The sequence below is a fragment of the Pan troglodytes genome, chromosome 16, assembly GCF_028858775.2.
Source record: "Pan troglodytes isolate AG18354 chromosome 16, NHGRI_mPanTro3-v2.0_pri, whole genome shotgun sequence".
Classification (NCBI taxonomy): Eukaryota; Metazoa; Chordata; class Mammalia; order Primates; family Hominidae; genus Pan; species Pan troglodytes.
In genome coordinates, this window is record NC_072414.2 from 40,705,468 (window position 1) to 40,718,223 (window position 12,756).

Sequence of the window (12,756 nt, forward strand, 5' to 3'; positions counted from 1 at the left end):
TCTCCTGCCAGCGCTACTCGGTGACCAAACCCAACTGGGAGCTGGAGAGAGGATGAGGAAGCACTGTTGATGCAGCTCAAACCTGTCAGAGCCCCAAAGTCTAGAGCAGGGTGGAGAAGATGAAGGGAGGGTCTGGAGGAGCAAACAGTTGACAAGCAGATGCAAAATTATTCCTGTAACATCTCCACTTTGACTTACAGTTCCAATTCTAACATGTGAGAAAAGGCTTATTATTATTATTATTAGCAGAAGTATCTTCCCCTTCAGCAAGTGCTCCTTGAAGTGCTACTTTGAAGGTCTGGGGAGCTCTGGGGAAGCATGGAGGGCATATTGGAATGTTCTATTTCTACTATGCCATTCTTCAAGGGCAATCAATAAAGGAACACCGCAGAAGCAGCAGTGCAGTGGCCCATAGCTGCGGGTTCCTCTAGGATGAGTCTGGCCTGGCAAGGACTGGGGCATTTGCCCAGCAGCTGCCCATTACGGTAACTGTTTCTGATTACTTTGTAGTGGCTCAACTTGTTTGGGTTAAACTGTATTCCCCAGAATTCCCTTGCTAATAGGTTCTGCCCAGGTTGGGCTACAGGAGATATTCTCTTGCAAGAATTGGGGGATGGAAGGGAAATAGCAGCCATTTTGTTGCATTCACATGCTTCTGCCAGTTATGCAATCGAACACGAATGTAGGTGCTGCGATGAAGGAACTTGTGGGTATAAATAAGTTCCTAATCAGGTGATCCTTAATTAGGGAAATTATCCTGTGTGGGCCTGACTTAACTGGTTGGAAGGCCCTACACGAAACAGAGACCCTGCCTGTGAACAGTAGCTTTGACCTGTGCACGTGGGGTCCCAGCTTGCTTGTGCTCTTCCCTTCTTGACTGCCTATTCTGTAGACTTTGGACTCACTTACCCAGCCCCCACAATTGTATACGTAACTTCCTTAGTATCTATCTATCCATATTAGTCATCTTTATCTCCTACTGGTTCTGCTTCTCTGTTTGAACCCTGACTGATAACACTACTTCTTACACGTGGGCAGGCAGGGAAGGCAGTGGAACAGTTCTCATTCCAGTCCCTGTGCCCCCTACACACCCCCACCAGCTCAGTGTCATCCTTTCCAGACTCAGTTTTTCTGTGACCCGTGTCCTTCTCTGACCCCCAATGACACAGGCAGCTCCTCCACTCCCATTAAAGAGGACCTGGAAGGCAAGGAAGGGCCAAAGTCAGGGAATCCAGAAGAATGACCTGGTAGAAGGGATGGAGGTGAAAAAGGTAGATGCAAAGAACTGAAGGATTGATTGACAGAAGGAAGGAGAAGGAGAAGAGGAACAAGATTGGTGGGGAAGCAGGACGGGTGGTTTAGGAAAGGTACAGAGAGAAGATCTGGAGGAAGGGAAGAAGTGAGGTTGTAGGAAGGAGAGGGAGACTAGCAGGGTACACCTGTGTTTAGCTTTGTCCTCCTTTGTCATCATCCCCTCCTTGGGAAAGGGAAGGCTGTTTCCACTAGTAGGATGCCTCACACTTCAGTTATAAATAATCTGTGGAGTACCACCCCATATGTGTAAGTGGCTAATCTTTTTTTGTTCCAGTTTTCACTATTTTCAGGTCTTCAATTTTTAGTACTAAAAAGCATAACAATGTTATTCATATGCTTGCTTTAAAATTTTTGATATAAGCGAGGTACAGAACAGTAGGTATACTATGCTACCACTCATATAAAATAAGGGATATTTATTCATTTATACTCATGTAAATAGGTTTTGAGTAACAAACTCTGCTTCAAGGGTGGAGAATTAGGCAACTGGGACCAGAGCTGGGAAAGGGGCTTTTTATATATTAATGTTTTAAATGTGGACTTGCTTATGAATTGTCACCATAGATATTGATTATTCTCTCTGCTGCACCTATATGTAAGTAAAACACATAGAGGAGTCAGCCACTGCTATCCTTTCCTACGTCTCTCCAAAGCTCAGTCTGTGATGACAGTGATGCAACACTCCCTGGGAAGGTATTGCCACATATGATTCTGTTCCTCCTCAGCAAACAAATGATTTGTGCCAGTTAACTTAATGCGCCGCAATGATCCTGCTCACCATTGCCATGACCACCCATCCCATGTGCTTTGTGGGAAAATGAGAAACCCCAATAACATATAGAGCCGAGGTTTCTGTACTAGCTTTAGTGAGAGCTCCAGAACAAAGGGAACACATTTTGTACCCATTTAAATCAAAACCAGGCATCTCTGCTTAGGGTGTGCATCCTGATTAAGCAAACAAAGTTGCACCCACCCCAGAGGAGCCAGCATATACAAGATACATCACGGAAGGACTCTTTCCCTGGTTTTTCTCCAACAGAAACTCGCCTTATGGATTTGGGCTTAAACAATTATCTATGGTCTCTAGAATTGTGGCAGCAAAGGGAAATCAGAGCAGATCAACTTAGTTTAATTTTGAAAAACCCATGGAGAAGGTTTGTGTGATTACAAAGCAATAGATCGAAATGACAGTGAGTTTTGCCAGCTGGAACCATTGAGGAAAGGGTTCTTGGTGGTAAAGCAACTACGTGTCTTGAGAAAACAACTAGTATGTGTTGCAGGCTCAATGGAATTTGCTTAATAAGTTGCACATTTGTCATTGTAGGTCAGTTCTTTGGGTGCCAGAAGACATAACTTCTCTATTATATAATCAGATATTTGTCTTTGCTGGAAAATGAGTACTGAAGAACGTCAATCCTCTGTTGTTTCCAAAAGCCTCTCTCTGGCCAGCTGGGTGTTCGGAACTCTGAGCATCCATCACAGGGCACACTATGAAAGCTGAGCCTGGCACTGGGCTTTGGCCCCTCTGCCACTTACCTTTGCACCCTCTCTGCAAGACAACTGACCCGACTCCTCCAAACAGGCTGAGGGCTCAGGAAGTGGGAGGAGAGCAGATGTTTGGCCTTGATCTTAGGCAGAGACGGAGGCTACAGGATTCCAAATTTTTCAACTAGCAGGTTTCTATCTGGCCACAAATTTTGTCAGCTACAGCAACATGTTAATTACTCTGAGGGACTAAAGCCAAAACATGTTTATTTTTTGAGGTCTTTTTTTAATCTTCTAGTGTCCATACCAATACTCATACCTGTATATATTTTGCTCTAAAATCTTTGAAGACTTCTTCCAAGAAGAACAAAACTTTTCATTTCTCCTAAGGAGACCTCTTTCTTTATTCTTTGGTATTTTGACTTTGAGCAAGTACAGATTTTCTTTCTTCTGGTGTTCAAGTGTTTTTTCTTCAGAGCAGGCAAATACATGTAAATAATCTGATTTGCTCCAGGGAAGAGAACTTTGAAAGTAAACTTCCTACAGTATATTCAGGAAGTGACTTGAGGAAGATAATTTGCTTTCAATAGGTGAGATCTTTTTTCTCTCTGCAGATGGGAATATTGCTTAGTTTTTGGAGGAATGGGCCAAATATATTTTTATCTGAAGGGAAGAAAAGAATGTGCCTTTCTTAAAACTTGGTTTTAGGTGTTTCTCAACCTCCCAGCATTCTGGGAACACAAATTTGTGTTGTCCTATATTGACCTAGATTGATATATCCATGTGCAATTTTTATTGAGTACTAAACAACATAGAAGAAATGACAGTGTTTAGTGGGGGAGATTTCACACCAGATTTAGGGGCTTGAAGAAACTAAAAGCACCACCTTATCATTGTCACTCAGAGCTAACATTGATTATTGAGTCCATACTATTTTTCAGTTAGTGTAAGTTCCTTTGCAAAAATTCTCATTTGAACTGATAATCAAAATGAGAGACTGAGGCAAAAGTCTCAGTTGATGGAGGTTTATTACACCAGTTTTAGGGCGCATTTGGGAAAACATGAGCCACAGGCACATCTGTGGCTGTTTTCCTGAAGAGGTTTTTAGGAGGTTTAGAATTTATGTATTTCTTTAAAGGGAGATAGGCATGCAGGAAGGGGAGAAGGTAAGGCGCATGGTTATATTCTCTTGAGACTTTAGTTAGTGCCCAGTAAATCTACATTTTACAGATATAAGATGAATGTTTGAAGAGAAAGAAAGGAGAAAAGAATGAATCAATTATGCAGTTGTCTCTGATAGGTGAAGGAGATGACTGATGTTGTCTTGTCCTTGCTCTGCATCTGGAAGATAAGCTTGTAAGCAACATAATCAGTGTGGAATCAAACGGCTTTAGTTTTAGGAGCTAGACTTAAGACGGTAGACCTAAAGTAACAATTGACATGTCCTTGTTTATAGGAGGCCAGCAAAGAGTTTACTTATGAATGATGTGTGAGGCCAGTCCTTCCCAGATGCCTGAGGCCTTTTATGTTTCTGTGAATAACATTAATAACAGCTATTCATTTGGAAGACAGTGTTGCAAGATGGTTGCTGCAAATCCAGGTGTTACAACCAGACACAGTAACATCTAAAAAATGGCTCTTACCACTGATCTAGAAGTTGCACATTTGTCATTTAAAGTCAGCTCTTTCCAGTGTGGAAGAAAATACTTTTTAGAAAAAAACATTTTCTACAAGCCCTGCAGCCTCTCCCTTATATGGCATTGTCCAGAACTGAGTCATATGCCCATCCCTAACCAAGTCACGGTAACAGGAATTGAGGCCACTGGGATTACTCAGGCCAAACAGGAGTCAGCAACAGAGTTGAAACTGAGTCATGAGGGGAAGTGACAGCTATGCCCCCCTTGGTCTGCCAGCAAGGAAGAAGTAGGTAATAACGTTGGATAGATAACCAATAGTGTCCACTATATGTTCCCATTTTCCAGATGTGGAATCTAGGCTCACCAGTAGGTGATAGAATAAAGATATGCAACATATTTGATGCCAAAGTTTGATCCTAGTCACTACCTCTTCTAACCTGAGAAGTCTGCTTTGTACTAACTAGATCTGAACTATTCAGTACAGGTCTGATCCAATTTTAACAGGATATTTTTCAGAACAGTGCAGCAACTCCGAAATGTTTTTAGTATAAAGTCCTCTTATTAATGATAGCAACGGCATCTACATATGTTTGAAAACGATGCCATATTGATGCTGGAGATATATTGTTGTTTTCATTTGTAGACAATGCATGGCCAGCAAATGAGTTCATATTCACCTTGCAGTAACTCTATGGCTTCCTTGGACTCCTGTTCAGCCACATGAGACTCTTTGCATAAGTTCCTTCCCTTCTTTCTCATCTATAGAATGAGGATAATAAGACCTAGTTTGAAAAACTGTTGGAAGGATTAAGACAAAAGTGTAGGTATAGGGCTTAATATGATAACTGATCCATTGTCATGTTTAATGAATAATCTTGAAGACCTTGCAGAGTAGATTGCGACACTGGACTACATTTTCAAAAACTTTTCCAGGAAAACTAATTGGTAGCCAATGAAATCATTGACATCTACAGGGTCACTGTGATAATACATGTATTGAGTTCACCCTGTGCTCTTACACAGATAGGATATTTCAACTTTTATTGAATAGGGTGAAATAGGGTGTTTCAATTTTTATTAACCGTTCCTAGGGAAACAGTTTCTGTAAGAGCACAGGGTCAAGAAAATATAAGAAGCAGAATTTCATCCAGTACATTCTATATACAACATGATTGATAAAATTATGAAATGAAATGAGGAAATATTTCAGACAAGGGCTATGCCTGAACCAAAACCAAAAATAAGTTTTAAAAGTTTTGTTGATTCTACTTAATTTACTCATCAGACAACATTTTTAAGAGCACAAGATTTAACATGTTCTCAAAGTTTCCAGATTATTGCTGACCTTTGTGGAAGAAGCCAATTCATTTATCTTACTTTCGAAAATAACAAAGTTTCTATTTAATGATGTTTTACTATTTTGATTTCTAATTAATTTCCTGGTCTGGTCCTTAAGGGGAAAAGTTGTTACAATTATATCAAGAGATTTAAAAATGACATATTTACTACTAGAAAATTTCTAAATATCTTTTTTCTTTTAAGATGAACCATTACTCGTTGAATTTTAAAATTACAAAAGATGGTTCTATAATATTACAGGCTTTCCTGTTGTGTTGGTAAATTTCTAGCTGCAGCATAATCTTCATATAATGTCATATTCTATAAACCCCTGCTAAAGAGCAAGATCTATTGCTCGTCTACATCCTGCTGAGAAAGCAAGTTAAACTGATTTCACACGTGGAGGAGCCTGCTGAACTCATTTTCCTGCTTGGAAGCATGGAGGGGAAGTGGAAGGAGCGGAAAAAGAAAAGGACTTTCCCCTTTAAAATAAATTCCAGCTCACCTGTAAGCCAAACCAAACAAAGACAGTATAGGGATTAAAGCCATGGCCTCTAGCGTCACAAGAAAAAAAAAAAATACATCTATATTTAAATGTAATGTTGGTTCCTTAGTTGTGAAAAAGTTACCATAGTGATGTAAGACATTAACAACAGAGGAATCTGGGTGAGAGGTATAGAGACTCTGTATATCTTTGCAACTTTTTGGTAAACCTAAACCTATTCTCAAATGAAAAGTTTACTGCCAGATCAAATTGAAAAGCTTACCAAGCATCTTCCACCAAGAACAATTGGGTATCCACGGACTCTTGTTTATGGTACTGGAAAACATGGCACAAGCTTGAAAACTCTTTATCGAACAATGACAGGTTTAGACACCCCAGTGCTGATGGTGATTAAAGACAGTGATGGACAGGTTTTTGGTGCGTTAGCAGCTGAGCCATTTAAAGTGAGTGATGGCTTTTATGGTACTGGAGAGACCTTTGTTTTTACATTCTGTCCAGAGTTTGAGGTCTTTAAGTGGACAGGAGATAACATGTTTTTTATCAAAGGAGACATGGATTCACTAGCTTTCGGTGGTGGAGGAGGAGAATTTGCCCTTTGGCTTGATGGAGATCTCTACCATGCAAGAAGCCATTCTTGTAAAACGTTTGGGAATCGTACACTTTCTAAGAAGGAAGATTTCTTTATCCAAGATATTGAAATCTGGGCTTTTGAATAAATACAATGCTCTCTGTCTTAGCAGGAGAATGGCCCAAACCTGAAATGGACAAGCATTGTTTGGAAAGTTCAAGAAGCAATACAGTGTAACATGTCACTTGTGCTTTAAAATTGGTCTGTCTCACCATTTATTACAGGTATAATTTTGGAGTTTATTTTTCAAATCATGTTCTTGTCCCAGAGTTCTTTAGGTTAACACTATGGACTGCGTCCATGTACTAGTATAACAGCTTGGGTTTGTTAGAATTTGGGCAACATTTTGATTATAATGACAACTTCATTTTCACATGTTACTCAGTTCCCTAATAGGATGGTGCTCTTTTGTTGAACCTGTATTTTTTTTTTTTTAACTATATTGATTCGTTTACTAGAACCATCTAATTGGGGCATTGAGGAAATGAAGACTAGATACTTCTGTATCTGTGAAGTTGGCACAGGTAACATTTGGACATGTTCATCTTATTCTTAGGAAGGAAAAGATCACTTGCCAAAATAATACATACTTCATAGACAAAAAAAAAAAAAAAAAAGACTTGGGTATAACTTTTGGCTTTGCCTGCTGCAAGCTTGTGTTAACCATGAACAAATTACTTATCTTCTCTAAGCCTTGATTTTAGCCAACCATAAAGTGCTTATACAGAGCCTCACTCAAAAAGCTGTTGTGAGGATTAAAGGAGTTAGTGAAGTGCTTGGCACAATGCTCATCATCAAGTTAGCATCTGTAAATCAGTTGTTCTCATGACTGTGCCCACCAAAGGACTGTGCACTTCAGTACTCAAGGGAGGGCGTGGTCCCTTCAATCCACCCTGTCTTGATTCTCCAGTACTGTTGATAGCAGAGTCATCTTCACAAACACCCAGGCTCTAAATCCCTTCTCAGTAGGTCCTGGAAGCATGGGTGTGTCATATTCTCAATCTTGTCACCTCTTCATTTCCACCACATCTACCCTGGCTCTGGCCTTGTTCCTTGCCTGACTGTCCTTGGACATTGTCCTCCTGGTTCCTTGGCTGTTTGCTCTGTTCCTCCAAGTCCTCCTATTATATGGCTTCCCTAATCTCTCTAAATCATGCTACCAAAACTTCAACAACTCTCCCTTTTCTATGAACCAAATTTCGAATTCTTTGGCTTTGACATCCAAGACCATCCATGATCATGATCTAGCCTCAATTTACCTATCTCACTATTCTTCATGTACTCTTTTTTTTTTTTAATTTTTTTTTTTTAGAGGGAGTTTCGCTTTTTTATCCAGGCTGGAGTGCAATGACACAATCTCGGCTCACTGCAACCTCTGCCCCCCGGGTTCAAGCAATTCTCCTGCCTCAGCCTCCCGAGTAGCTGGGATTATAGGCGCCCACCACCACGCCTGTCTAATTTTTGTATTTTTAGTAGAAACGGGGTTTCACCATGTTGACTAGGCTGGTCTTGAACTCCTGACCTCAGGTGATGGGCCCGCCTCAGTCTCCCAAAGTGCTGGGATTACAGGCGTGAGCCACCGCGCCCGGCCTTCACATACTTTTAAATCTGGTTTGCCTGAATCTTTAGGTAATCATATGCCTAAACCTTAATAATAGCAAACACCGAGGCCCAGACAGGCTACAGAAACAGCTAAGACACAGAGCTAATGACAAAGCAGACTTTAGGTCCTTGATGGCATTCTAAGTTTACACTTTGGAAGGACCCAACATCTACCAACATATAACAATGATGGAAAAAGTATATAGAGAAAAAAGACTTTTAAAACACAAAATGTCCCTGAGGACTTGAAAAGTAAGGTACTACCTGTTCTGTATCTAAATGTAGTAAAGGTAGGCCTGGTACGGTGGCTCATGCCTGTAATCCTAGCACTTTGGGAGGCTGAGGTGGGTGGATCACTTGAGGTCAGGAGTTCGAGACCAGCCTGGCCAATATGGTGAAACCCTATCCCTACTAAAAATACAAAAATTAGCCGGGAGTGGTGGTGCGTGCCTGTAGTCCCAGCCACTCAGGAGGCTGAGGCAGGAGAATCGCTTGAACCTGGAGGTGGAGATTGCAGTGAGCCAAGACTGCGTCACTGCCCTCCAGCCTGGGCGACACAGTGAGACTCGGCTTAAAAAAAAAAACCAAATCAATTCAAGATGGATTAAAGATTTAAACGTTAGACCTAAAACCATAAGAACCCTAGAAGAAAACCTAGGCATTACCATTCAGGACATAGGCGTGGGCAAGGACTTCATGTCCAAAACACCAAAAGCAATGGCAACAAAAGCCAAAATTGACAAATGGGATCTAATTAAACTAAAGAGCTTCTGCACAGCAAAAGAAACTACCATCAGAGTGAATAGGCAACCTACAACATGGGAGAAAATTTTCGCAACCTACTCATCTGACAAAGGGCTAATATCCAGAATCTACAATGAACTCAAACAAATTTACAAGAAAAAAACAAACAACCCCATCAAAAAGTGGGCGAAGGACATGAACAGACACTTCTCAAAAGAAGACATTTATGCAGCCAAAAGACACATGAAAAAATGCTCATCATCACTGGCCATCAGAGAAATGCAAATCAAAACCACTATGAGATATCATCTCACACCAGTTAGAATGGCAATCATTAAAAAGTCAGGAAACAACAGGTGCTGGAGAGGATGTGGAGAAATAGGAACACTTTTACACTGTTGGTGGGACTGTAAACTAGTTCAACCATTGTGGAAGTCAGTGTGGCGATTCCTCAGGGATCTGGAACTAGAAATACCATTTGACCCAGCCATCCCATTACTGGGTATATACCCAAATGACTATAAATCATGCTGCTATAAAGACACATGCACACGTATGTTTATTGCGGCATTATTCACAATAGCAAAGACTTGGAACCAACCCAAATGTCCAACAATGATAGACTGGATTAAGAAAATGTGGCACATATACACCATGGAATACTATGCAGCCATAAAAAATGATGAGTTCATGTCCTTTGTAGGGACATGGATGAAATTGGAAACCATCATTCTCAGTAAACTATCGCAAGAACAAAAAACCAAACACCGCATATTCTCACTCATAGGTGGGAATTGAACAATGAGATCACATGGACACAGGAAGGGGAATATCACACTCTGGGGACTGTGGTGGGGAGGGGGGAGGGATAGCATTGGGAGATATACCTAATGCTAGATGACGAGTTAGTGGGTGCAGCGCACCAGCATGGCACATGTATACATATGTAACTAACCTGCACAATGTGCACATGTACCCTGAAACTTAAAGTATAATTTAAAAAAAAAAAAAAAACAAAAAAACAAAAGTAGTAAAGGTGGCCAGGAGTTTCTGCAGAATAATAAGGACTAAAAGCATCCAACTGAGGAAAGGAACAAAGGACAAGCTTGCTGTCTAAAGCAGTAGTCCAGGTAGGGGTTCCTTACCTCAGGGAGGCTGAAAAAGCTACACTCTCCACCTGAGGCCACAAGTTATATTAAAACTATGTATCTAGAGAGCCTAGAGGTTAAAGGCAGAGCTTTGCAGCCAGGAACTGGGCCAAGCTGCCTGCTGGCTCAGTGACTAGCTTTAGAATAGCCCCACTAGATCAGAAATCACCTATGTAAGACCCAGTCTTGGACTGGGTACTATATGGAGCCCATATGGAGGCAACCAAAAGAACTAGACAGTGGTGGGAGAGAACTCAGAAGGAGAAAAAAAATCTTCTTCACTGTTAGACTGCAAGTTAGACTGCAAGCCAAAATTCCACACACGTGGGGGAAACTAATTCTGTGTAAGGCAAAAACAAACAAACAAAAAGCAACAATTTGGATATGAACTCACTCCCAAGTGACATGATAAATTACTCTAGAAGTAACTTTAAGAATTTCTTAGTCTTTAAAAATATAAATAAATAGAATCTATTAGAAAACAAGATTACTAAACAGGTAGAAATTTTACAAAAAGTCTAGGTGTAAAAACACCAACTAGAAATCCCGGAAGTGAAATTTCAAAACTCAATAAATTAAACAAACAAAGACAGAATTAGCAAACTGGAACATAGTACTTCCAGTGAAAAAAGACCTCCACAAAGTAGCACAGAAAAATAAAAGTATACAAAAGAACAATGAAGAGAAACGAGGATGGGGCTATGTCTAAGAGAAGTTCCAGAAGCAGGAAACAGAAGGAATGGTGGAGTTAGAGTGGCTTCCTTCTAATCTTTACCCAAATGTTACCATCTCAGTGTGACCAACCCTCACTATTCTATTTAAATTTGTAACCACTCCCTCTTTACTCCTCTTTTTACCCTTACCTGCCCTTATTTTCTCCATAGCACTTACCAACTTCTAACATACTACATAAGTTATGTGTATTTACTGTCTCCCCTGACTAGAGTGTGAACCATGAAGGTAGAAACTCATGTTTTGATAAGCATTGTATCACCCTAGAACATTAACAATCAGTTGTTGACACCTTATAAATATTTGTTTAATGAATAGCTATTGGCTGAGCATTTTTCATAATCGAAGAAAAGTGGTAAGTCCTCAGCTTGAAGGTGAACAGCAAAGATCTAAAAAAAAGTTATAACACATTATTGTCACAATTAGGGCAATTTGAATATAGAATGTATGTATGTTGGCTGGGCACAGTGGCTCACGCCTGTAATCTCAACACTTTCGAAGGCTAAGGTGGGAGGATTGCTTGAGCCCAGGAGTTTGGGACCAGCCCAGGCAACATGGCGAGACACTGTGTCTACAAAAATATTTAAAAATTAGCCAAGTGCAGTGCTGTGTACCTGTAGTCCCAGCTATTCAAGAGGCTGAGTGGGGAGGATCACTTGAACCCAACAGTTGAAGTCTCGGTTCAGTTGCAGTGATTTGAGCAACTGCTCTCCAGCCTGGGTGACAGAGCAAGATCCCATCTCCTAAATAAAAAAAAATTTTTAAGTGTATATGTATATAAATATTTATCAATATTCAATGTCCTAAATATGACAATTGTATTTAAGAAATAAAATGTTTTTGTTCTTAGAAAATGTATGCTGAAGTATTTAGGAAGGAATACTCAGGGTGTCTGCAAATAATCTTCATGGTTAAGGAAAAATGTTTTTATATACATGTACATACTATGTACATGCATACGTATGTATATTTACAGACAAATATAAAACAAATGTAGAAAGTAAACAATTGGTAAATCTAAATGCAGGGTATATAGGTGTTTATTTTCTACAGATTATGAAGATTTTCAATATAAAAAGTTGGGGAAAATAAAGAAAAAATTAATAAATACACAGAAAAGAGATTACTCCAGTACGTAACAAATAAATAAAAATAAGGAAATTTCTGGTGATGCTGGAGTGAAGAAGCTCCCCACCGGCCACCCCCCAAAAAAATTACTACAAAACTGAAAAAAGAAGAAAAACAACCATTTCAGGGCTCCGAAAATCAACCAAAGGGAAACAACCAAAATTGAGAAGCTGCTGAACTTTGGAAGATCAGTGAGACTCTGAGGCGTTCTTACCAGGGGCTGCTCCCATTCCGCTCCCCAGCTTGATCAGTGAGGTAGTGCTAACAGTGTAGGAATGACAGTGAACATTAGCAGCCTCTCTGCTACAGTGGGCTCACTTGATTTGGAGTAGAAGGAAAGGAGCCTATGCCCAGTAGTAGGGTTAGTTAAAAACAGTAAAGTTAGAGGGACAAAAACAGGGAAGATGCATAGCTCCACTAGTCTGAGACTGCAGTCCCATTTGGGGCAAGAGATGGGCAGACTAATTTTTAAATTAACAGGAAGAAAGTCTAGAA

At 40.2% G+C, this 12,756-nt stretch overlaps 1 protein-coding gene across 1 annotated transcript; it reads left to right on the plus strand.

Moving 5' to 3' along the window:
• The first annotated feature begins 6,503 nt into the window (after nucleotides 1-6,503).
• LOC101057104 (oxidation resistance protein 1-like) lies at nucleotides 6,504-7,091 on the plus strand. Its single transcript, XM_003952649.5, has one exon. The coding sequence runs from the start codon at nucleotides 6,504-6,506 to the stop codon at nucleotides 6,993-6,995; it is 492 nt and encodes a 163-aa protein (XP_003952698.1). The 3' UTR covers nucleotides 6,996-7,091.
• Nucleotides 7,092-12,756: the final 5,665 nt, after the last annotated feature.